At 52.5% G+C, this 24,972-nt stretch overlaps 2 protein-coding genes across 3 annotated transcripts in view; one reads left to right on the top strand and one right to left on the bottom strand.

Annotated features, from left to right (window-relative positions):
• LOC107157178 (dual specificity mitogen-activated protein kinase kinase 3) overlaps positions 1 to 7,605 on the bottom strand; it is an 18,469-nt gene extending 10,864 nt beyond the window's left edge. Inside the window, exon 1 of one of the 2 annotated variants that reach the window (XM_015503493.2) lies at positions 7,389 to 7,605. In XM_015503493.2, coding sequence (XP_015358979.2) covers positions 7,389 to 7,437 — 49 coding nt within the window. In that variant the 5' untranslated portion in view covers positions 7,438 to 7,605. Of the gene's footprint in view, positions 1 to 3,552; positions 3,988 to 7,388 lie in introns of those variants that run through there. The other variant, XM_048795470.1, reaches the window with a different exon arrangement.
• Positions 7,606 to 8,045: 440 nt separating this feature from the next.
• The window catches only part of Natd1 (N-acetyltransferase domain containing 1), a 33,683-nt gene continuing 16,756 nt past the window's right edge, over positions 8,046 to 24,972 (top strand). Inside the window, exons 1-2 of the mRNA XM_048795296.1 lie at positions 8,046 to 8,153; positions 11,992 to 12,067. Coding sequence (XP_048651253.1) covers positions 8,046 to 8,153; positions 11,992 to 12,067 — 184 coding nt within the window. The remainder of the gene's footprint in view (positions 8,154 to 11,991; positions 12,068 to 24,972) is intronic.

Here is a 24,972-nt window from a genome sequence, read left to right as displayed (position 1 = left end):
CCCCCCCCAGGGCCCTGGGTACCTCCCCACCCTTCACCTCACTTTCCACTCTGCAGAGTGCAGGCTGGGGGTTCCCATGGCCCATCTTACAGCATCCACTGTCCTCCACACCCAGGTCCACCCCCACCCCCGAATCCTGCTCCAACCTGGGCACATGCAGCAGTGTCTGAGGACACTCTCGACCATCCCAGCAGGGGGAAGGTTTAAGACTGGCGTCCTGCAAGGCAGAGGTCAGGGACGCTGCCCAACAACCCACATCACACACACAAGCCCTACCGCGGCCAAGGGGTTCTCTAGTCAGAGATGTGCACAGTGTTGTCTCTTACCCTTGACCCAAAAACTGCACCCTCCAGCAACCCACCCCCACACTCCTCTAACTTCCACTAACATTTAGTAAGCACCAAACACATGCCAGGCCTGGGTCATTCACTGAGTGACAGCAATGCTCCTCACTTACCTCCTGATCATGCCCAAACTCCTGTACCGACATCCAAGACCCTTCACAGCCCTGTCCCAGAGAGCCTGGTCTGTCAGTCCACACCTGCTGATCACACACTCCTCAGGACAAGCATCTAAAGCTACTAACGTAAGCCCAGCCCTGCAGGTGAGAACCGCTAGAGCTGTTGATACAGCCGCACAGGCTGAGCACTGCACCATCTGCATTACATCTCATCTGAGCCCCTCTCAGCCACCCTGGGAGGCAGGAACTAATATGATCTCCATCTTGTAGATGAAGAAACTGAGGCCAGGGGTTTATGACATCAAAAGCCTGGCAGCCCGTCTCCCCGACATGGTAAGCACCGACAGCCAAGAGCAGTTTGTGGAAGACAGGAAGAAAATGCAAGAAATGTTCTTCTTATTCCTTTGAGATTTCTGTGCACAGCTTCAGCTACTAAGCGTAAGGAATTTCAATAAAATTAATAAGAAAGAAAGAGGCCTGGTTAAGTCTGGGTCCTGGTGCTGATGGAGTCTGGGCTCTGGGGTCCTCGCCATCTTAAGGGGACAACTGGGCTCACCTTGCATGACCGGGGCACCGAGCAGCAGGCTGCTCAGAACTGCAGTCAGTGTCTCTGAGACTCAGCTGATGTGACACACCAGGGCAGCAACCGACCCAGGCCTGAGCCCCTGCCTTCCCCGGACCACGACTGAGTAGCCACGTCATCTGCCCCAAACCACTCTGGGCAGAGGCCAAGTGACAAGGAGTGGTACCAGGAAACCTGGCTGCGGGGACACCAAGAACAAGTCAGACTCCCTCTCTGAGTCTCGTTTCCTGCCTCTGGGTGTGGGTGTGCAATGACCGTGACCTCTAAGAGAGGGCCAGCAAGGGTCAAAGGTTGTTAGGATAAGTCCCTGCTCCCAAGACAGACCTCTGTGACTTTGGGCAAGTCAGTCCCCAACCCCAGGCCTCGATTTACTCATTCATAAAATGGGGATGATAACAACAGGACACATTATTGGGTAACCACGAGGGCAGAATGAGACCGTGCACATAAAATGCCTGCACAAACAGCTCAGGTCAGTGGTCACTCTGACCTGGAGGCCTGGTGCACAATGGGCCCCATGCACCAGGCCTCAAAAGGCCATGACTGGAAACAGGGGCTTCTAGGTGAGAGGGGCACTCCCTCCAGCTCCAGCTCTGGGCTGTGCTCCCAGAGGCCTCAACCTGGGGGGTATGAGATCAGCCAGGCCACCCCAAGGGCAGCCCCATGCTGCCCCTTCTGCAGAATGACTGAGCAAAGGCACCTCGTCTTGACCAGTGTCCTCTTGGCTTTTATTGTCACCATCACTAAAGAGCAAAATCAGTGCATTGGGGAAAGGTGTTCTTGGTTGGGGAAAAAAAAAAAAAAAAACACTCTACGTGGCTCAAATTCAAATTCAGCACTGACCAGCAACCACGGTGTCCCTGGATTGGACAGGTCTCATTGCTTCTCACCGTCGTCAGCAGTCCTCCTGCGGGGTGGCTGTTCCTCATCCCTTTCATTCAGAAGAGGAAACAGGCTGGGGAGGTCACAGGGCAGGTTGGGGCAGAGCCAGGCCTGGGACCAGCCCAGCTGTGTTGGAAGTTGCTGCAGGTGAGTGGGGTTGGGGAGGCCATGCTAGCAGAAGCCTGCTCTGGGGTCTACCAGAAGGCCCAGTCACAGAGAAGGACGAGGAGGGTGGAGGGCATCCCCGGTTCTGTGCCAGAGCTGTCCCGACAGGCCTCCGTCACACCACCATCAACAGGGTGCCAGCAACGCTCCTTGCTCCCCACCAGCTTGTGCCCCCAACTCCTGCACTGACCTCCAAGGCCCTTCTCAGCCCTGCCCCAAGGAGCGTGCCTGTCGCTTCACACCTGGACTGGGGACGTGGCTCAGTGGTAAAGTTCCACTGGATCCAATCCCCAGTATTTAAAAAAAAAAAAAAAAATTCAACTTTTAAAAATAACAAAGAAAAGTAAACAATGATTAACATAAAAGCTAGACAGCTACTGAGGGAGAAGGAAGGGAAACAGAATGCACAGGGGTTGGGATCCGGGGCGAGTTGGATTCCTTTAGCTGGGTATTATGAACACAGAATTCATCCGACTCTTATTTTTTTTTTTAAATACAGAGGTGCATTCTTTGTATCCTTTTGGTATCTGTGGATACATTTACAATTTTTTTTTAAAAAAAAAAGCTGCTGGGACCAAACATCATAAGGAGGGTCACAGAGCAGGGGACAGGCCTGACCACGGGCCCATTCATGGCAGGAGGGTCTGGCCAAGCCACCCAGGGCAGGGGACTGGTGGACAAAGGGGCAGCTGGACGCAGCCTTCGCAGAGAAGCCAGGGCAGGACGTGGGACACCAGCTTAGCTGTGACATCCCAGAGAGGAATCCACAGGGAAGGGGGAGTGTGACGGGGACTGGGATCTGGGGACCTGTCCGTACCTGGGACTGATGGTTGGAACCTAAGGACCCACCCTGGACTGGAGGGGACCTAGATCTGGTGTCTGAATCTCAGAGGGGCCCAGCAGCTGGCTGAAATCTCTTTTGCAGGGACAAACCTGCAAAAAGACCCAGTCACCCAGTTCTCTGGTCCCCACCTGCTCGTCCCAGCTCGGGCTTGGGGACCAGAGGGTATTAGGTACACAGAATTCATCCGACTCTTATTTTTTAAGAAGCCCTGAAGCCTGATACATCATGGCCAGCAGTAAAGACCATACTGCATGGACACTTCATGTCCCTGAGCCCTCAAGTGCAGGAGCAGAAGCCCCCCCTGCCCCCCCCCAAGTCCTGTTGATTCACTCGACAATGAACAGTAGTCACAACCATCACAATTATAAAACAGTTAACAGATGCCATTTTGCCAGACAGACACTATCTCTGATCTTCAACCACCACCCTGCCAGGGACGGGTGTTTACCCAGTTTAGACACTGAGGGTCACAGAGGGCATGTCCCTGGCCAAGGAGGCAGGACAGGAAGCTGGCCAGTCAGGATTAGAACCCAGTCCCACTCCATCAGAGCGGAGGCTCCACCCCCCCACCACCACTTCCTGCCTTTCTGAGGAAGGCCGTCCTGCTGTGACCATTACCTGACACTTGGCCACGGTGGAGAGAGGCTGTCTGCATCTACACAGGCAGGGGGTCCCCGTGCCCATTCTGCAGGTGAGGAAACTGAGGCTTCTCCTCTGAAAGAGGGCCCGCGCACGTCCAGGGAACTGAAATCATTGACTTGAGTGCAGAAAATACACCAGATGTGACTTGTCTAACATCACCTCGCAAAAGGGACCCAGCTTGGGACCCGAGCCCAGGCAGGCGGGCTCCAGATCCGAGTTCCCGACCTCTCCACAGCTGTCCCGGGCGAGCTCAGGCAGACCCACCCGGCCAGCCCGGCTGACCCTGTACCGCCTCTGCTCTCCCTGAGCTCCGGGCTGCACATCTGAGCCCAGGGAGTCTCTTGGGCCAAGGGCAGTAAACAGCCACTGTCACCTGCTCCCGCTCAGTGAGCAAGAGGAAGCAGAGCCGTTTGCCTACCAGAGGAAGTTTCTGGATGGGACACAGGGCCTAACCAAGGGGTCCTGGCCCAGCACCCAAACTCCAGGCCAGGCCACCTCCTGCACCTCAGCCCAGGGCCAGGTGCTGCCCATGGGCCGGGCACACAGGCCTCTCCTCCCCGGCCAGGCCCAGCATCACCACCCTGTGTGCTGCAGGCAGCCACTGGCTGGCATGCCCAGGGTGAGTCAGCACCACCGGGCGCTGCTGACTCACCCACCGGAAGCCCAGCTGCCCCAACCCTCTCCCCACAGGCCCACGGAGAACTTTGCTCCCTTCAGGCCCTGAGCCACGGGCTGGCTGATAGAGAGTTTCCTGTGCGTCACACCAGGGGTGGGGGAAGTCCCAGAGGTGCCACCCTCCAGTCTTTCCGACAGCCGGGGAAGGAGGGGGGACTGAAACCACAGAAGGCAGGGCCAGGCCAGGCCAGGCCAGCACAAGGCTCCCTACAGCCTGGCCGGGCAGCCAGGAACTGTGCACCCACCCAGCCACGCCACGAAATGTCCAGTGGGTGGCACTCCCAGGGTGGCAGGAGACAGAGGGAGGCCCTGCTGGGAACAGCAACACCACACACGTGGGGCCCCCCCAAGGACCAAGGTGGCTACAGACTCGGGTCATGCTGACCACACGTGAACTGCACGCCAGCCCCAGCCCCCAGCGGCCCTTGGCCTCTGACGCCAGCCAGAGATGGCATGGGAGAGCCAGCAGGGCTATGGGACCTACAGAGAACTCTCCAGGCTCCTGGCACAGAAGACAGGGCAGGTGCCTGCTGCCAGGCAGGAAGCCCAAAGGCAGGGCACCCATAAGGTCCAGCCCCAGCCACGCCCTCCTTGTTTGAATTCCTCTGAGGAGGTGGAGAAGAGCTCTGTGCTGGGCCCAGTGCCCGGGACGGGGAGGGCATGGGTGAGGACCCCTGCTCTGTGCATTCAGTGAAGTCAAATCCCCTGTGAGGTCTTGGTTTCACATCTGTCAAACGGGCCAGGTTGCAGTGTGTCAGCTTGGACAAGCAGCACACAGGACAGGCAGCCTCCAGGTCTGCCTCAGTCCATCCTCCGGGTCTGGCCTGGCCTCCAGGAGATGCCCAATGGACATGGGGGTGTCCCACAGCTTAGTCAAGCATCCAGCATGGGAAGGGGACCTAGGGAAAGCGCTGGAGAGACCCCTGTCAAGACACACAGTCCTGTGGAGCCCCCAACTCCATGCGTCACCATGATGCATCCTACCGAGGTACTTAGTGCCTCTGAGCCTCAGTTTCCTTATCTGTAAGCAGGGTTGTGACGAATAAATCACGCCCACACATGGCAATGGAAAAAGCTTGTTAAGTAACAGCTCTTGGGATTTGGGGGTGAAGGGAGATCACGGTTTCCCCCACCGCATCCTTCTCAAAACCCCTGGGAGGACACGAGGCCCCTGGGTTTGGTCTCTGACAGCCATGCAATCCACAAATCATCCTGCTGGAGATTCACCCCGGCTCTCTGCGGAGGTCCAGTGAGGGCAAGGTCAATCCTCAAGTCACACAGCACATGGGGGTCCAGCAATGTCCCCCTACAACACTGTCCACCCATGACTCCGTCCATTCACAATCCCGCAACTGCCTGGGAGAGCTGAAATGCCTCTCCCAAAACAAAGAATGCTTCCAACTCCTTCCCATGCTCTCCCAAGCGGCGGAGAAGCGTCTGATTTCCCGGTTCCCAAGATCCACGAGTTCTGCACGGGGCGAGCTTCTCCCCAGCCACCTCCCCCGGCGAGTGCCTCCTGAGTTACTCACAGCAGTTGGGCAATGGTCAGGGATCCAGCCTCCCACTTATGTAAGACGTAATTACCCTGCCCACCCAGCTCCAGCCCACAGCCACCGCAGCCAGCCGCCAGCTGCAGGGGCCAGGAAGGGCCCACACCCTCCCCAGGACCCCAGTGGCTCCAGAGGTCTGGGCCCCTCCAGAGAGAAGGAGGAAAGGAGACAACCCCTGAGGGCCTCCAAGTGCTTCTGTGACCTTCCTCCTGCTGCCTCTGCAGCTGCAAACCAGAGGCAAGGCCCGGACCCCACGTGGCTGAGGCTTTGCAGGAGGAGACACGGTTAATAATAAGATGTGCAGCAGCTAGCCCTTCCTGAGCACCTATTATGTGCCACACGTTGCACCATGCGGAGCTCTTCACCAGCTCACCACAGCTGCTCTGGTGCATTCCCAATCTCACGTCATTGACTCTTGATGTCCAGTTTACAGGTAAGGACACTGAGGCTCAGACATTAAGGGGCTTGCCAAGGGGAGGCAGCAGCAGGTTCAGCGAGCTGGGAGTCAGCCCATTCACGACAGACACGTCCGGTTTGGAACCCTCTCACACAGCCCAGCCTACTGAGACTCAGACATGCCAAAAACATCCTTTCCTCTTCCTGAAAAAAAATCCCCCTTTTGCTCTCTCCAAGTCTCGTCCTCCCCCCCACCGCGTGATAAATCCTGCTGCTGCTGCTGCTGCTGCTGCTGCTACTGCCACAGCCGCCACAGCCACCTCACAAAAATTTCCAGGAAGGCCAGTTCCTTGGAGAAGAAAAGAGCAAGCCCCCTCGCATGGCCAGCACACTGGCCTGGCAGCCAGCCCAGGTCCCAGACAGCAGGGACAGGCTGAAGACACCAAGGTACAGGAGCTGGTGAGCTCCCCAAGTGCACAGAGAAGCTGCAACTCAAGTCGAGGACGAGCCCCACAGAGAAGGGGCTGTGCTAGGGAGGGATGGGAGGCCAAGAGATGTTCGGGGGAGACAGGGCTGCAGGATGGGGGGTGCAGGGCAGCCAGAGATGGGGGTGAATGTAGGGCCTCCAGAGATGGAGAGAGATGGGGGAGGGGAGGACAGGGCCTTCTGTACAAGGGTGTAGTCAGGACACCTGTGTTGGAGACACAACGAGGTCCCCCCCAAAAAAAACAGGAATACCTTTGGAGCCCAGACAGAGAGCAGAGTGCAATCCCATCCTGGACACAGCGCCACAGCCCAGTGAGGCTGGCAGACAGAGGACCCAGGTGGGGATCAGAGTGAATCCCACCTGGGGACAGCTTAATTTCTACCCAGGCTGCACCCCTGAGGCCTCCATGAGGAGGTCAGGGTGAGGTTCCTGACCTGGAATGGGGTGTGCAAGAACAAATTCCTAGCTCGGGTCCAGCCGGGGAGATCTCGGGGCCTGGGTGCAGTCCCAAGGCCTAACCTGGGGATCCAGGTGAGGTTCCAGGCTGGCACAGAGACCTCAGCCCGAGCAGGGAGGGTCTCTGAGCCGAAATGTTGCTGCCAGGACCCGGCACCGGGAAGGGATAGGCGCCCACAGAGGTCGGGGGTTTCCCCGACTGGGCTTGGGCGCGGGGTTCAGGTCGCTGTCCCGGCGGGCGCGCCTACCTTTGGACTGAGGCATGCTGGCGGGCTGGCTCGGGGCAGGCGACTCCATGCTTGCAGACGGGTCCCGGGCGACGGCGACTAATCGAGAGGGCAGCGGCGGGTTTCACCGGGGCCAAGAGCACTCATGGCTGCGGGCGGGCGGGCGGGCGGCCCCCGGGCGCGACGGACCAGCAGAGGCGGTAGCAGCGGCTGCAAGTAAACGTCTGGCGACGGGCGGTGCCACAGTCAGACTGGGCAGTGCCGCTGGGGCCTGGGCCGGACGGCGCCGACTCAGGTCCCGCCCCCTCTCGCCGATTGGCCCGCCCGTCTCCAGGGCCCGGCCCCTGCCTATCAAACGCCGTCCTTGTCCTGCCCGTCAAGCACAGACCACGCCCACCGGGAGCCCAGGATCCGACCCTGCCCACAGGGGTCTGTCAAGCCCGCCTGCCCCTCGGCCAACCCAAGCTCGGTCCAGCTCCGCCCCTCCCCGGCTGGAGCCTGCACCTTCTCGCTGCCAATCAAGACATAAGCCCNCCTCTGAAGAGCGGCGATAACCGCCCTGCCTCCGGGGCGCAGCCGAGGAGCACAGGAGCCAGGCATCATGGGAGCTCCCCGTAAATGTTTGTTGACTGACTGTTGTAAAGGGCTTAGCACCTTACCCCCCACGTGCACGCACTTATGTCCTGCATCAGCAAACATGCACGAGCCCCTACGCGTGAGAGGGACCGTGCCAGGGTGGAGGAGCAGTTGGTGAACCTGATGGTGGCTCGTGACAAGTCAGTGCAAGTAGGCTTCTTTGTGGTGTCGTGGTTAGGGCCGCCCCCCCCCCCCCCGTGTTTAACACGAGTGGAAGGAATTGAGTCTCCAAAGAAATAAGGTATCATTTTGCAACCTTTGGCAAACCTCGGCCAAGGTTCCCAATCTGGCTTCCTCCTGGAACTTGTCTGCCTCCTGCCCTCCAGCTCATCTGTATAATGCCTACCAAGGTCAGTACACTCTCTGCTCCCTCTTGGAGGACTTTTAGGGACCACTGACCAGTCTGGAGCTGGGAATCAGGTGACTCTGGACGGAAAGTCAGGGCTAGTAAAGTCAGGAAGCCCCAGCAACAGTCAAGGGGTCAGCCCTGGCATCCCAGGCTGACATAGGTCTGGGTCCTGTCCGGGACCTCACCTGAGGGATCAGGGGACTGACTTCTGCTGGCCTGCGTGTAAAACGGGGACCCTGCAGGGCCTCACCCACACAGCGGTGGGGAATGCCAGATGAGATAAGAGGGAAAGACATTATAATTATCATCATTCTCTTCCTGTGTCTCTTGCTCATTCTTTCCAGGCAGTAGGATGGAAAATCATGAGTTGTAGTAAAAAGAGATATGGATTCCAGTGCCAGCTCTCCCACTTCCTAGTCGGATGACCTGGGCAAAGTCACTCAGCACCCCTGAGCCTCAGTTTACTTAGCTATGCTGTGGAACAATGAAATGCTCTGAAGGCAGCGTTTCACGAGCTCAATCTTGGAAGTACCTGGCCTAGAACTTAGCATTCACTACCTGTGCAGGAAATGAGTTCATAAACACCCTGAAGACCACCTCCTACAGTAAGTCCGGAACACCTTGGGACCTCCACTTACCTATCTGAAAAATGGGCACCCGGTAGCAAATATCTCCCCTACCAGAACTGCAAGCCCGGTCTGGCAGGTTTTCTGGGTCTAGGTCCCTGCCAACTGCTTCAGCTTCTGCTCCTCCCAGCCTCCTCCTTTCCTACCCTGCTTCTTGGTATGTTGAGAGGTCTCAGTGCTGTCCCTTGAACATGCCAACACGGGTCTGCCTCAGGGCCTTTGCCAATGCTGCTTCTTCGGTCTGGAAAATTTCTTTCCTGCCACCCCATTGATATTTCCTGGAGCCAGGACCCTTTCGTCTCTCAAACTCCTCCTAAATGAATATCCCTAATAGGCTCTCCTAGTCTTCAGACCCAACTGAGTCTTAATTCTCTGCACAGCATCCTTGATGCCCATGCTTTGCTGATTTCCTCGGATTCCAATGCATCTCGCCCACCAGCTCATCCACCTCTCCTGAGCAGGAATTCTGCCCGTCTCCTTCCCTGTTGCATTCCTGAAGCATAGCCCAAAGCAAGGCACACAGTAGGTGCCTAAGAACTATTTGAGGAATGGACAGAGGAAGGAGGAAAGCATGCCACAGACATAGGTGAAGCGACTCTAGTCCCGTGCCCGACTCCCAGGCGCTAGGATGACTCAGACAAGGTCTCCACATAGGAGGAGTTTACCGATTAGTCAGGGAGGCTGACGAAGGGCCCAAGAATCACAGAACTCTACTGGGGTGCTATAAATAGACGCCATAAGCAGGAGTCCCAGGAAGGGGCCTGACTGCCTGAGTGAGGTCAGGGATGGCTTCTCCGACGTGGTGACCTTGACACTGGACCTTTGAAGGACCCGTAGTAGGAGCTTTCCAGGCAGAAGAGGCAAGAAACAGTTGAGGATCAGGCTAGGATGCAGAGCTGCTGCGATGAGGAGTAGCACCGGAGAGCCGTCCACTCTTTTCCTGTTGCTGGCTTGTGGCAGCAATATCCGTTCACCTCTTTCTGTCTCTAAGTGAGAAGGGAACTCCACAATCATTCAGAAATTGGACAGGGGCGTTGGATGTGGACCCCAGTAGGCTGTGTCCTACCTGACTCCTAGGAAAAAAAAAAGTTGCAAACACCCCTCTCTGCAAATGCAGGGAAACTAGGACATTGGATGGGAAGGGGTGTGGCCCAAGTTAGGACACAGGTGTGAGCTGAGGTGGACAGGACCTGGGGTAAGAAAGCAATGGAGCGAGAGCCCAGATGGAGATGGGAGAAGCTCATGCGTTTATTCATTCATTGAATCAATGTTTACTGAGCACTTACTATGTGCCTAACACCGAGGGCAGGCCATTGAACAAGACGGCTGGAACTCTTGCCCTCACGGAGATGACCTGGTGGGCAGAACAGACAAGCAAAAATGCCTAAGTATTAGGATGTCAGAGAGGGACAAATTCTAGGTGGAAAAATAAAGGACAGGACAAATGGCGTGTCTGAAATGGGGGCTGTCATTTTAAAGAGGGAGGCCAGGAAAAGCCTCTCTGGAAGGGAAGAGCATTACAGGCAAAGGGAACAGCATATGCAAAGGCCCTGAGGCGAATGGCTTATAGGGGAAAAAGCAGGTGCCTAGTGCGGTCAGGGTGGTGGGAGGCAAGTGGCCCCATGGTCACCCTTGCACAGTCTAATTCCTGTGTACTCACCCCACACAAGCACACACTCAGGGACATGAATGGGGTGCACAAGCCTGTACACAATTGTGGGCACGTTAACAGACACAACCAGCGCGCACAGCTGTGTTGTGGAATGAACTGCCACCAGCAGCGCCCTCCATGACTTGCTGGCTCGCAGCGCCCTCTGGTGGTCGTTTCCAGCACAGCCGTGCTCCGAAGTGCCCCGTTGCAGAATCTTGCTTTGATCACTCATCTAGCCTCCTCCTCTCCATGCCTTCATCTTTGAAGCCCTCCCAATCCTGCCCCCGTTCCTTACACACTGCATTGAGAGGGACAGCCTTCCAAAAACAGAGCTGGCCATGCTCCAAGCCTTGCCACGGCTTCTCAGGTGGGGAATTTCCCGGTCCAGGCACACCCAACCCAAGCCTTCTTCCTTGAGCCGTTCTTTTGCAAAAGCTGTGCTCCTGGCCAGGAATGCCCTTCCCTGCATTCTCCACCTGATACATTCTGTCTCTTCCTGGTCCTACCCTTCCCACCGCCCCTGCCCGGGGCCTTCTCATCATGGGTCATCCGTTTCTCCCATCAGACCCAAAGCAGAACCTGCGACTGGTTCCTCGCAGCCCGACATCAGACCAGTCTGGGAATAGGGCTTTGGAAAAGTGCTTGGAGACGCTTGGAGGCAAGTGGAAGCCTGTTGCTCAGGGTCAGGTTCTGAAGCCATGATTGACAGGAGAAACCAGAAGGGGGGCTCACTTGCTTTCACTATCTATTTTTTTTATTTTCCTTCACCTGCTTTATTTAAATGGCCACAGCCTTGAATATCAAAGAATGAATTCATTCTTAGTGACATAGCTCCACCAGCAAAATAGCAAGAACCAAGAACACCTACCATATGCTGATCCCTCAAAGCACATACTCTTGTGGAATCACCATCATGCAAGCTGTTTTGGTCACCTCAGCATCCCCAGCATACAGTAGGCGCTCAGCAAATACTTGGAGGAATGGAGGAAAGCAACACCCCAGCAAGATTCATCTGGTTATCATTGTTCTCATTTAGCAGACGAGAAAACAGAGAATCAGAGAGGTTGTGGCATGGTCAAAAGGCCACTGGCAAAGGCAGAACTACTGTCCAAACTCCAGTCTATCCGATGGTGACTGTCCCCCCTGCCTTTAACTGCCCATGCTTCCATTAAAATGGCCTGCATCTGAACTTCGTCTGCTGCTTTCTGAAAAGACACCACAACAGCCCTTTCCTTCTGATGGATCCCTCAGGTCTGGCAAGTCCAGGTTCATGCTAAGGTTGCACAAAAAACCCTGTGGGTCACACAGACACCTGTCAAAGGGATCCTGGGTGCCTCAGCATGGTGCCTCTTTGCCCCCCAGGGTCCTGAGACATGGTGCATCCTCCTGGGAGGTGGAGGACAGGCCTCACGACTTCACATTCAGCCTCATGAAGCTGGTGAGGTTAGAGCCTTATTTGACAGATGAGAAAACTGTCAAAGGCCAAGGCTTCGGGCATCTTGCCCAGGTCACATCAACAGCAGGATGAAACCAGATTTTGAGCCCAGATGATCATGACCACCACCTACAGAACTGTATCAGGCTTTTTACTAGAGAGCTTGCTATTGTTATCTAGAATGCAGGACCAGAGGGGGTTCTTATCACGATGTCACAGGTGAGAAGTTGGCCGACAGAGACGAGCAACTTGCCCATGATCACACCACCAGGGAGAAGAGAGGCAGAAGAACATCTGCACTGAGCTAATGCCACAGCCTGGGTGCAGTATCTGCCTGCAGAGGGCTGTCTTCTGATCTGAGCCAGAAAGTAGCTGAGTGGCCTTGAGTCAATCACTCATCTTTGCCAGAGACCATCCTGTCCATTCTCGTCATTGCTCTGTCCCCTTTCAGCCATCTCCAGACTGGGCTAACATCCTCCCCTCATGGAGTCTCATCTTCTCACTGGCAGCATCTTAGATTCCCAGGAAGCTCTGACCATAGCAGCTCCTTTCTAAGTAAGACTGGAGATCCTCGGGGAGCTGAGATCCGATGCTCACACCCATGCGTGCAGTCAACACGTTTTTCCTGAGCATCTACTTTTGCCTCACGCTGTGAAGCACTGACTGTATACCAAAGACACAGTGGATAGACAAGGTCCTGCTTTTTTAGAGCAAATGTTATACAGGAGCTGGAGAAAAAAATGAACACAAATAGAGAAAATACTTTCCAAATAGTGGTAAGACTCAGAGGCACAATTAAAGCAGGTGACAGTGTCGAGAAGCACGAGTGGTCATCAAGGCCTTCCCAGGAGGGGTCTTCTGAGCTCAGACCTGAGAGACACAAGTATGAGAGACAAGGGAAGGAACTAACTGATCCCACCATTACATGCCCTTAGAATGCACCAGTTTAAAAAATTGGAAAATAAAAGAGAGATCAAGACCAAGAACAAGAGGGACCAATGTTCAAAGCTGGAAAATGAAGAGGAAGGGTAACCAACTTTAATGGAAGCTGAAATCTAAAATTCTGGAGGGGGAAGAGCCAATCCAAGGCCAGACCACTGACATGACAGCCCCCCACCAAAAAAAAAAAAACACATCCTCTGGAGGTGGAGGGGCCGGTAGGGATAGAAACAAACTGAGTCAGGAATTATGTTCTGTCTTCCAGTTTCCCATAAAAGGTCCAGTCTCTAGACTGAAAGGATCCACTGAGTGCCCAGTTGGAGGCAAGAAGAAACCAAGGCAATTATGAACTCCTGGAAAAACAAATAACACAAAATAGAAAAGTAGTCCTAATGTACCCCACAGCTGAGCTCAGCCTGAAACAATATTGACATAAGCATCATACTCTAAACCCCCTACGGGAGGGTGGAAACTTGGGCCACGGTTTTATCACCAGTTCTAGGAGCTCAGCACATAATTGATGCTTGACTGGGTTCATTCCTGGAGTGTGAGCAGTCCTGGGAAGCAGGTGGCTACTGGTTTTTTTCTAGGGTTGTTGTTATGCATCTTGCAGGGCTAAGTAGCCAACTGTGTACTATTGCCTTAATATTTTTTTTTTAAAGTAAGCTTTAAGGAAAAATAGAAAGGCCATTGTGTCCAGGGTCGAGGACGTAAGGGGAGGGAAGGGGTGGAAAGAGATGAGGTTAGGAGGTTAACGGCCCAGGTGGTGAGAGGGCAAAATTGGAATATTTTTAGACTCTGGAGTTATTCTGGGACACTCCTGCCTGCCAACTACCCGCTCAGGAAAAGAGCCACAGCCACCCGGCAGAGCCACAGGAGTGAAAGCAGCTTTGGTTGCTGCAGCCTCCAGGATCGAGGCCACAGCCAGCCTCTGCAGGGCCCGACCTAGGCCACGCCCCCAGCCCGGTCAAGCATTTGATTGGCTGTTCCCCAATCACGTGGCTGCGGTGACCATGAGCTTCTCCAGAATTAGCACCTTTCCCCGGGAACCCAGCAGGAGGACCCCGGGGTTAGGGTCTGCTCTGGGGGACACAGAACCCCCCCCCCCCCACTAGGGCTCTTGGGTAGACCTAGGGCCTTAGCTGGGACCATGACCTTGGTCCAAGGTCTGAAGTGGCTGCCTTGCTGGCTCCAAGAGGTCATGACTGTCCCAGGAGAGATCAGACCAGGCAGTCAGCCAGACCCCAAGTCAAGCCCCATGAATGCCCTGGACTCATGATGTGGCCCAGGAAACACTTAAACGAGAAGTGCTATCAGATGCTGGGGTTTTCTTTCCCCCCTGAGCCATGAAGAAAGGAGCCTGCGTGTCCTCGGAGGCAGTGAGACTTCCCAGCGTTGCAGCAGCTCAGGGTTCTAGCCGTTTGCTCAGGACTGTGGCCCTCAGTTAAAGGCCATTGCCTGCCACCTTGACCACCCCCCCCCCAGGCTACTCCAGGGGTCGCAGGCTCACCCACCCCATCTTTCCAACCTGGAACTGATCTTGTATGAACGAAGAAAGGGCATTCAGATGGTTGACCTTGGGAAACTGCTTTATAGAGTGTTGCAAAAAAATTCTTGGGTGGAGAGAAGAATTTGTCCCTGGTGGAGGAGGGCTGCTGGGAGCTTGTGAGCCGCTGATGAAGGGAATTCATTTCCTATCCCCGGTGCCCAGGACTCAGATGGATTCAGACATCTGTTGGGCCAGCAGCCAGGATGCCCCGGGCATGATTAGAGCAATGGCTTCTTTGGCCTCTTGAGGATAGATTTACACTGTCCTGAGTCTGCAGGTTATTTTTTGGTGCTGGAGGATTTGTGAGCCAAGAAAGGATCTGTGTGGCAGGAAGGATGCAAAAATCTTCCAAGTTGTCCCTACGCAACAGGGCAGAGCCAGTGTTGCAGAGGTGGACTTAGAGGTGGGGCTCATCTTTTTTCTTCCTCTCTCTCTTTCTCTCCCCCCATCCCCCCACCACCACTTTTTTCTTTTTTTTTCCTTTATTTGCAGTACTGACGATTGAATCCAGGGGCACTCTGCCACCAAAGCTCATCCCCAGTTCTTTTTTATTTTCTGAGACAGTGTATTGCTGGCCTCCAGCTTGTGATCCTTCTGCCTTCCAGATAGCTGGGATTGCCAGGGTGCACCCCTGCACCCAGCTGTTTCTCTTCTTCACATTTCTTCTGTCAAACATTTCTGCAACAAGTATGTATTATTTTCAGGCTGTATTAAATATATAAAATTTTAATAGGCTAATACAACGGATTGACATCCTGTTGATATAATATTTTCATATAAAGAGATAAAAGACCATAATTATTTTAATTCTGCCTATTCTTTGCAGCTCAAATCCTGTTCCTTATGTGCAGCCTTTCTGGATTACCCAAACAGATCGTCTCAGGATTTCAGATCCAGAAGGGGGTCTCATCACCATCTAGTGATTTTGAGACCCCAGACTAGCTAGGTACAGGGACACAGGTCTGTAATCCCAGCAACTCAAAAGGCTGAGTAGGGCAGGAAGATCACAAGTCCAAGGCCAGCCTGGACAATTTAGCAAAACCCTGTCTCAAAATAAAAAGGGCTGGATGTCGCTCTATGATAGAGCAATCCTGGGTCCAATCCCCAGTACCAAAAAAAAAAAAAAAAACAGACTCCAAACTAAAATGGTGTCAGGAACTGAGTATGGTTTAATGGTTTTTGGAGAAAGTAGCAAGAGTCCCAGGAAATGTTCCCGGATCTAATCCTGCCTCATTGTTTTACTGGGGCAGGGTAAACAGTTGGTCTAGGGTTTGACCTCCAGCCAAGTTCCAACCTGGTGCTGCCGCCACATCCCCAGTCCCTCAAAGGTTCCAGCAGGTAGCTGTTGATGAAGGAATAGTAATCAGAGATGAAGAAATTCACAAAGTCCCCACCCTCCCCACGTCCTGCTGCCACACCAACCGACCTAAACTCTGTGACCGAAAACAACTGGCATAAGGTGGTCCTGGCTCTGTCCCATGCGACCCCCCCCCCAGCTGGATTCCACCTGGAAGGTCCATCACCTGCGTGTCCAGCGCCTGGGCAGGAAAGACACCGAGCTCGGCCCCACCAGGGCTGTGCACTGGAACACCTCCTCTGGCCCCTACGTGTGGGCCAGGGCTTCTTCATGAGTGTGACTGTCGTAAGATCACCCAGTGACACTTCTCACAGCCTTTTCTGATGCAGTATGAAATGGTCACCCAATATCATTTCTGACTGACCCCGTGGGTCAAAGCAGCCCACCCAGATTTTAAAGGATGGAGACACAGACCTCTGCCTCTCACTGAAGGAATGTCAGAATTTACAGCCATTTTTTTTTTTTCAAACCTCCATTACTCCTTCTGGAATTGTATCCTAGACAGTGACCATTCACAGGGCCACCCACTGCACTTCTCAGTTTGTCAGCATATGTCGCCTTAGTGCAAGGGCCCTGGCAGGGGGCTTCCCTCTCCAACTGGGAATACCTGGAGTAAGTCAACATGGGACACTGGTGGGCATGGAGTGTGCAGACAGAACCTGAGAGCCAGAGGCTATAGTGGCTGGGCAGGCAGGAAAGGGATGGAGGCTGAGGGAGGAGGCCGGGCGATAAGTAAGCTTGGAGCCTCCCCCAGATGGAGGCCGGGGAAGCCTGCAAATCAAAAGATAAAAGCAGGCCCGAGCAGTAGGTGTGGGAAGAGAAGATAGTGAGCCTGCAAGGAGTCAGGGACTTGATAACCTCTCCTCATCTTTCTGGTTCAGCCTGGGAAGCCTCTGGTGTCACAACTAGAATTCCCTGTCCCTCCTCTGAGCGTCCCATAAACCCTCATCACACTGTATGGGAACCCACAGACCCAGGCCGGATGCATCTTTGGGTTCCCAGCCCAAGCAAGAGAAAGGACCCCCCCTGAGCCCAGGCCTTCCAATGGGTTCAAGGACAGGGACCCAAGCCAGTCGGCCTCAGGAGGCTGCCAAGAGCCTGTGGGACTGAGTTCTCCCTCCGGTTTACTCCCCCTGGCCTGTTATGGATTTAACTGGGCTCAGTTTCCTCAACTGTAAAATGGGTGTTTTAATCAGACTTGCTTTAAAGGGTTAGGGTCAGGGTTAGCATGTTCCTGGCACAAAGTCAGAACTCAGGGAGGTCTGGGTGCTAAATCCAGCCCTTCCTGAGGCCCAAGCAGAGGCATGAAGAGTGTCCTCACTGGATCCGAGTGGACTCCGTGGACTAGGGTTTTGGCTGAACACATGGATTCCCCTAAAGGAGCCGTTCCTTTAGAGGTGTCCAGCCTGACCCAAAGCGGGGCCAGGTGGGAGTTGGTGGGAGACACCTCCCGAGCACACCTAGATGTAGACAAGGAGGGGGCAGTGAGCCTCACCTCTGAATCACTTAGATTACTCAGGACGTTTTTGGGCAACAACATCAGAGGTTTCCCGGAGGTGGGGGGAAATTCAAAAGGTGACAAGGTAGAGGGTGAAAAGTGTCTCCCACCCCCATCCTTAACCCCTTGGCGCCTGCCCAGAACTCAGCCAGTGTTGTCAGCTCCTTGGGCGTCCTTACAGAAAAAAGTAAAGATCTTTTTTTTTCTTTTTTTTTCTTTTTTCACTGCCCTATACACCTTTGTTCACTTAACATTCTCTTGTATGTCCTTCCTGGACACATGGTGGCACACACCTGTCATTGCAATGACTTGGGAGGCTGAGGTAGGAGGATCACCAGATCGAGGCCAGACTGGGCAACTTAGCAAGACCCTGTCTCAAAATAAAAAAAAAAAATAAAAAGGGCTCAGGATGTAGCTCAGTGGTAGAGCACCCCAGTGCGCCACACACACACACACACACACACACACACACACACGATTCTCTTTTCTCCTCTATATCCTTCCATTTCAGCACAAGAACAGCTCTCTTGTCCTGTTTTGCAACTGCATAATACACCCCTGCTTGACTCTCCCTGGGTGGAGTGAGCCAGGGCCCGGCTGGCAGGCATTTGGGTCTCTCTAGTATTTTTCCATGAGCACAAATGTCCTTGTGCAAACAGCATTTCCCACACAGGATGCACCTCTGAGGGAGACAGTTCTAGAAGGGTCTGGTTTGCATGCAGGGAGCCTTAACCTAGACAGACTCCTAACATAGCCAGATCTCCCTTTATACACCAGGCCCCCAGCAGGGTCTGAGAAATTTTGAATGAATAAGGGTGACGCTTGCATAGACAGGGTGAGGTACCATCAGCCCTGCCAGGGATTATGGGAGCCAAAATGAGCTTCCAGGGGTGGGAGGGGGAAGGAACATCATGGGTGAGGGTGGGGGATCCCAAGGGCTGTGATGTTGACCAAGGATGCCCAGACGCCATCCTGGGGCCTCCCCAGAACTGTGGCCTTACAGATGGGGGCAGGTCCATGAAGAGACAGAAGCAGAAGATTCCGTCCGGCCCCGCAGTCAATGTCCCCTCAAGGCTGGGGGACAGTGCCTGCATTCCCGTCCTGCTCTCTGCTGACTTACCGAGTGACTCCATTCGTCTCTTTCAGCCTTAATTTTGCCATCTATAAAATAGGAGAGGGACTCAGTGACAAGCACTCCTCTCTGCAAGATCACTCATGAAGAACCCGGCGCTTGGGACCTGCCGGCGCTCAGGAGTCACTGTGTGATGGGGCCCGATGGCCGTGTGCTGAATGAGAGTGACGACATTCAGTGTGAAGAACATGTGTCCAGATTCCCAAGGCCACCCTTCTGGGATGTGGGACTTGGGGCATCTGCATTTTGCCTCAATGCTCATAGGGCAAATGAGAGTCAGAACTCTAGATCAGGGTACGAGGCTGTGGCACCAATGTGGGGGCATCTCTGCATGCCTCCAGCATGCTGGGGCTGCGGATGGGAGCCAGGAGATGGGAAGGCAGTGGTTTTTGTCCCTCAGGGAGGGCAGGAAGGGCAAGGCCAATCTCTGAGGCCTTTCCTCCCCCTCCCACGCGTAGCCTCCTGCCAAACAGCCTAGGCCATCTGGCAGGTTTTGATAAATGAATATTATAAACAACAAACAACCCCAGAAAGCGTGACCGGGGATCCCTGAGGAGGGGAGGGGGACCTCGGTGGATTCCAGGGCACTGAGGAGGTTCCATTGGCAGGTGGCCCTGGCAGTTTTGGTGGGAGGCACATCCTCCTCGCCACATGACACTGTGGAGTAATAAAATCGTAATAATGATGATGATAGGAGCCACCACTTCACTGGGTGTGCACGATGGGATTTAATGCTTAAAATAACCCGGAGAGAAAACTCCGGCAAAACACCTCTCAGATAAAAGCCCAGCGCCGAGGATATGGGAAGAACTCCTGCAACTCAACAGTAAGAAAACCAACAACCGAATAAAAAAAAAAAAAATGCACAGAGTATCTGAACAGACGCCTCCCCAGAAAAGCTCTGGATTGCAAATAAGATGCTTGAAAGCACTGGGAGTCGGGGCAATGCAAATAGAACCATCAGGAGATTCCACCACGCACCTGTTTAGAATGGCAAAAAAATTAAAATGACTAGCAATCGGGGCTGGGGTGGTGGCTCAGCGGTAGAGCGCTCGCCTCGCACGTGAGAGACCCTGGGTTCGAGCCTCAGCACCACATAAAAATAAAATAAAGATATTGTGTCCATGTATAACTAAAAAAATATATATTAAAAAAATAACTGGCAATCGCAGGGATTGGTGAGAGGGTGCAGAAACTGTAATTCTCACCCATTGTTGTGGTGGGGGTGGTCATGAAGTTCGGTGAACTCTGACTTTACAACTGAGCTGTTCCACTGCCAAGAGAAATAACCATGTTCATAATCACACACACGCATGTACCTGCATGAAAATGTTAATAGAAACTTCAAAGGAAAAAAAATGGGAAAGAATCTAAATGTCCATGAACTTGGCCATGGATGAGCAAACTGTCGTCTATCCCAATCTCCGTGGGACATCACTAAGTGACACAAAAGGAATGGACGAGGAGCACACACGTGACCATACGGATGAGGCTCAAATGCGTGCTCCCCGATTAAAAGAAACCAGATGAAAGGTTCCATTCAATCGGATTCCCTTTCCAGGACATTCCAGAAAAGGCACAAGGGTAGTGACCTGGGAGTCGGAGCAATGCAAATAGAACCATCAGGAGATTCCACTATGCACCTGTTTAGAATGGCAAAAATAATCAAAATGACTAGCAATCGGGGCTGGGGTGATAAGGGGCTGGGGGTTGTGGGGTGGGGATCAACTGTTAAGGATCACAAGGGGAATCAGGAGTAATGTTCTACGTGATGGTGGGGATGATTATACAACTGTATACATTTGTGAAAAGGCATCCCACTGTGCGCTTCAGGGGGTGGATTTCATTGGATGCAATTGTAACTCACTGAAGCCGGAGGAGGAGGGAGCCAGTTCAATGAAGGAAAAAAAAGTCCCTGAGCAGAAAGGGTATTTATTTTCACGTTACAGATAGGGAAACTGAGGCTCAGGGAGGTGACAGAAGAGCCCTTGTTTGCTCTATGCCTGCAGGTTGCCTGAGTTTCCCATTCTGTGATGGATGGTGATGAACAAGACCCAGGCTTTCCCTGTCAATGGGGCAGACAGACCCACCTCCGGGTCACAGACAGGAGCCATTTCTAGTGTCTAGTACCCTTGTATATATATATTTTTTTCAGTTCCATGATCTTTTATTTTTTTTCCTTCTCCCTTATCCCCCCAATTTTTATTATGAAAAATCTCAAACGCACAGGAAGTCAAAGGCATAATCCCCGACCCCTGTTCACCTGCAATCGGTGTCAACTATTGCTGTCACTAGGCGTCACCTGGTAGTGTGCTGGTACACACGGGCTCCCCATCCCCATCCCCACCCCCTGCAGCTAAGTACTGTTTTCTGGATCCTTTGAGAATGTCTGGCATCATGACCTTTTTATTCCCCCCAGAACAAGGACATTCTACACAACCAGCATGTGATTATCTCACCCAAAAAATAAACAACCCCCCCTCAAAAAAACCTGTAATCCCACAAATATCTAACACAGGGGCCACATTGCAGCTACCCCCATTGTCCTCAAAGCATCTTTTTTTTTTAATTTAAGATACATCTTTTTTAAAGGAGAGAGAGAGAGAGAGAGAGAGAGAGAGAGAGCGAGAGAGAAACTTTTTTGTAGATGGACACAACCCAATGCCTTTATTTTTATGTGGTGCTGAGAATCGAACCCGGGTCGTGCCCGTGCTAGGCGAGCACTCTACCGCTGGCTGAGCCACAATCCCAGCCCCTCAAAGCATCTTTTACAGCTGGATTTTTTTGTTTGTTTGTTTGTTTCAAACCAGGAGGTAACCAAGATTCACATGTTACATTTGGTTTTTATCTTTTTCGGTGGAGGACAGTTTTTAATTTTGAAAAAAAAAAAATCTACGTTTCTAGACAAAAAGCCAGAATCTTGCAATTACTATGTACCCAGCCTTCACTTAGACCCACTGATTAACAGTCAGCCAGATCCTTCCACTGTCTCTCCCCCATTCTGTATCTCTGAATCTTATCTTTCTTTCTCTCTCTCTCTCTCCCAACCATTTACTCCATCAGCAGACACACATGATTGTGTTTTTCAATCAGTTGACATTTAAACATCAGGCGTCTCACACTATATTTCGATTTCATTTGATTTCCGGATCCTGTTGTCAACAGAGAAGACCTGGAACAGGTCTCCCTCATGGACCAGTGGCTGGAGGGAGCAGTCGCCCTTGGACGCCTCTTAGGCACGCTCCACACCGGTCCTCTTGTCCGACACCCAGCCTGTCAATCAGTCTGCCTGGGCCCTGCACCCATGGAATTTGAGAGCCCTAATCTATCCCTAATGACCTTTAGATGCCTCCCAGGTCTCCTCAGGAGGAAGCCACCTCTATCCTTGGGGAGGCACCTGGGGATCAGGCTCATGCTGGAGGCTAGGGGATACTACACCAATTTGAAGCTGTTTATCCTCAGGTCCAGATGTCAGGTTCTGGACTCAGCCTCGCTGGGGCTGGAATCCCAACTCCATAAGCTACAGAGAGACCTTTGGAAAGCTAAGTGACCTAAGTGACCTAAAGACCCAAGAGCAGGGAACTGGTGAGATAGTTAATTCACCCCCAAACTTAAAGAAGCAAGAGCCTATACAAAGATGCTACACTTAGAAGTGATCAAAGAGCTATCAGCTATGTCATGGACAACGGTTGTCTCACCAATGGTTGATGCCTCAGGCGTGGAAATCACTGAGCTGTAGAAAAGAATGGGGCCACCCTCAAAGCACCGGCTCGTCAGACCTCCAAGAAGCTCTGATGAGTGACAGGCACAACTTTTAGGTTATATGCAGAATTTTGGGTTAAATGGGGAAAGAATATATATATTTGTATTTACTTGTAGTTATGTGTTGGAAAGTTCTGAAAGAATTCAAAAGAAACAGGTACCAATGCTTGCTTGTGTGTGGTTGGGGAGACCTGGGCAGATGGCAGACAGGGAAAGGAGGGAGAATGTTCCTTGGTCCCTATATTGACAGTCAGCCCTCCATATCCACAGGTTCCATGTCTGTGTGTTCAACTATGAATCAAAACCATTCAGGGGCCAGGAGTATAGCTCAGAGGTAGAGCCCCCTGCTTCCTGCTCAGCATTCACAAGGTCCTGGATTCAATCCCCAGCAATAATAGTCATAATAATAATAATAATATTAATAATAATAATAATAATATTTTTAAAACACTACATCTGTACTGAGCATACACAGACATTTTTCTTGTCATGACTCCCTAAATAATACAGCATAACTATTTACATTTACTATTGCATTAGGCACAATATCTAGAAACAATTCAAAGTACATCCAAGGATGTGTACAGGCTGTATGCAAATACTGCGTCATTTGATATGAAAGACTTGAGCCTTCATGCATTATGGTATCTTCAGAAGATCCTGGAACAAATCCCCCTCAGATACAAAGGGGGATATGAAATGGGAATAAACTGCTATGTTAGTCAGCTTTCTGCCACTATAACCAAATACCTGAGACCATCCACTTATAAACATAAAGGTTTATTTCTGGCTCACAGTTTTGGGGGTTCCAATCCATGATTGGTTGGTCCCATAATTTGGGGGCTATAAGGAGACAGAACCTCAGGGCAGGTACTGTGTGACAGGGCAAAACCAATCACATCCTGGTCAAGAAGCAAGAAAACAAAGAGAGCAGGGCAGGGGTGAGGGTCCCATAATCCCCTCCCAGGGTGTGCCCCCAGGGACCTACGACCTTCCACTAAGCTCCACCTCTTAAAGTTCCACCACCTTCTAGTGACTCCAAACTGGGAACCAAGTCTTTAGCACAGCGGCCTTTGGGGAACATTTAACGTACAAACTGTAGCAATTATCTCATCCAAATTAAATTTTAAAATATTCTTAAGAATAATTATATATTAGTAGTTGTAGGTGGACACCATGCCTTTATTTTATTTATTTTTATGTGGTGCTAAGGATCGAACCCAGGGCCTCGCACGTGCTAGGCAAGCGCTCTACCACTGAGCTACACCCTCAGCCCCAAGAATAATTCTATTATAACTTGATAACACTTTTGTTGGAAAATAAAAACATCCTGTTTGGGTGTAAAGATCTCCATATGAGCAGGGGCTTTGTCTTATTGTCAGCCCTGCATTCCCAGAATCCAGAACACACAATAGTTGCTCAATAAACGTTGAATGAGTGACTGAATTAATGAATAACTTCAAGACTCCGTGGCTGTCTGGATACAGGGGGAAAACATCAACAGTGCAGACCTGAAAGGTGGGTTTAGGAGGGCCGGGCATGGTGAGGGATGGTGCATGCCTGTAATCCCAGCTACCTGGGAGGTTGAGGAGGAGGATCCCAAGTTTAAAGCCAGACCAGACCACTTATTTCAAAATAAAATAAAAAGGGATGTGGCTCAGTGACAGAGCACTTGCCTAACATGCTTAGAGCCTTGGGTTCAATCCCTAGTACCATTAAAAAAAAATGTTAGAAGGGACTTTTATTTTCTTAATATATTCCTATTTTCCTGAGCATTTTAAATGAGCATCTCTCATGCTTCTAATGAGGAAAGAAAAGACAGTAAAGGCATTAAAAGGAACAGAGCGTGGGTGTGGCAGTTTGGGAGGGGGAAGGGGGAGGAGCTCACTGAGAAGAATGCCAGGCTGGTGACCAGGGCAGGCCACCCACCCACCACCCCACCCACACTCAGCCCAGGTCTGGCTGAGCCAATAGATCTTCCTGGTGGGCAGCTCAGGAAGCAGCTAGGGCTGCAGGGACCTTGTGGGAGGAAGAGGAAGCCCAGAGAGGGCCTGAGACTAGCCTGAGATCACACAGCAGGCCCAGGACAGATGAGCCAGGGCAGGGCTCAGCCTCCAACACCAGGGTACCTGGACACCAGAAAAAGTTACTTCTGTTCCCAGCTCTGCTCACAGATAGGAAACTTGGGGCCCCAGGGGGAGAGAGAGCTAGAGGCTTTGGAGGCCAGGGAAGCTGGCCTTAGGATCCTAAGGTCAAGTTCCCTCAGAAACTCCAGAGACCTCCCACTCCCGGGGGCTGACTCTGACCCAAGACTAGCACCCCCCCCACACACACACACACACAGTGTCTCTATGAGATCAGAAAATACATGGCTGTAGGCATTGGCCACAGCCTCCTCTTCCTCCCCTCCAGATCCATTCCCATGTGGGGTCCTCAAGATAGAGGCTGTCATACATTCTCCTGGAATCCTATACAGCCATGGAAAAGGACAGTGCTGCTCTGCAGGACACCCAAGTCACAAGGCTTGCTCCAGTGCAGGGTGAAGGAAGCCAGCCCTGGGGACCCAGGTCGCACATCCTTGCCCGAGACACTCTCGAAAAAAGCCAAAGAATAAAGACAGAAAAACAGGTTGGGTGGGGTGGGGGAGGGGTTGAAAGGAGCACAAGGGCCT

This window comes from Marmota marmota, unplaced genomic scaffold (genome assembly GCF_001458135.2).
Source record: "Marmota marmota marmota unplaced genomic scaffold, marMar, whole genome shotgun sequence".
NCBI classification, from domain to species: Eukaryota; Metazoa; Chordata; class Mammalia; order Rodentia; family Sciuridae; genus Marmota; species Marmota marmota.
This window is presented reverse-complemented; position numbering and strand designations above follow the sequence as displayed.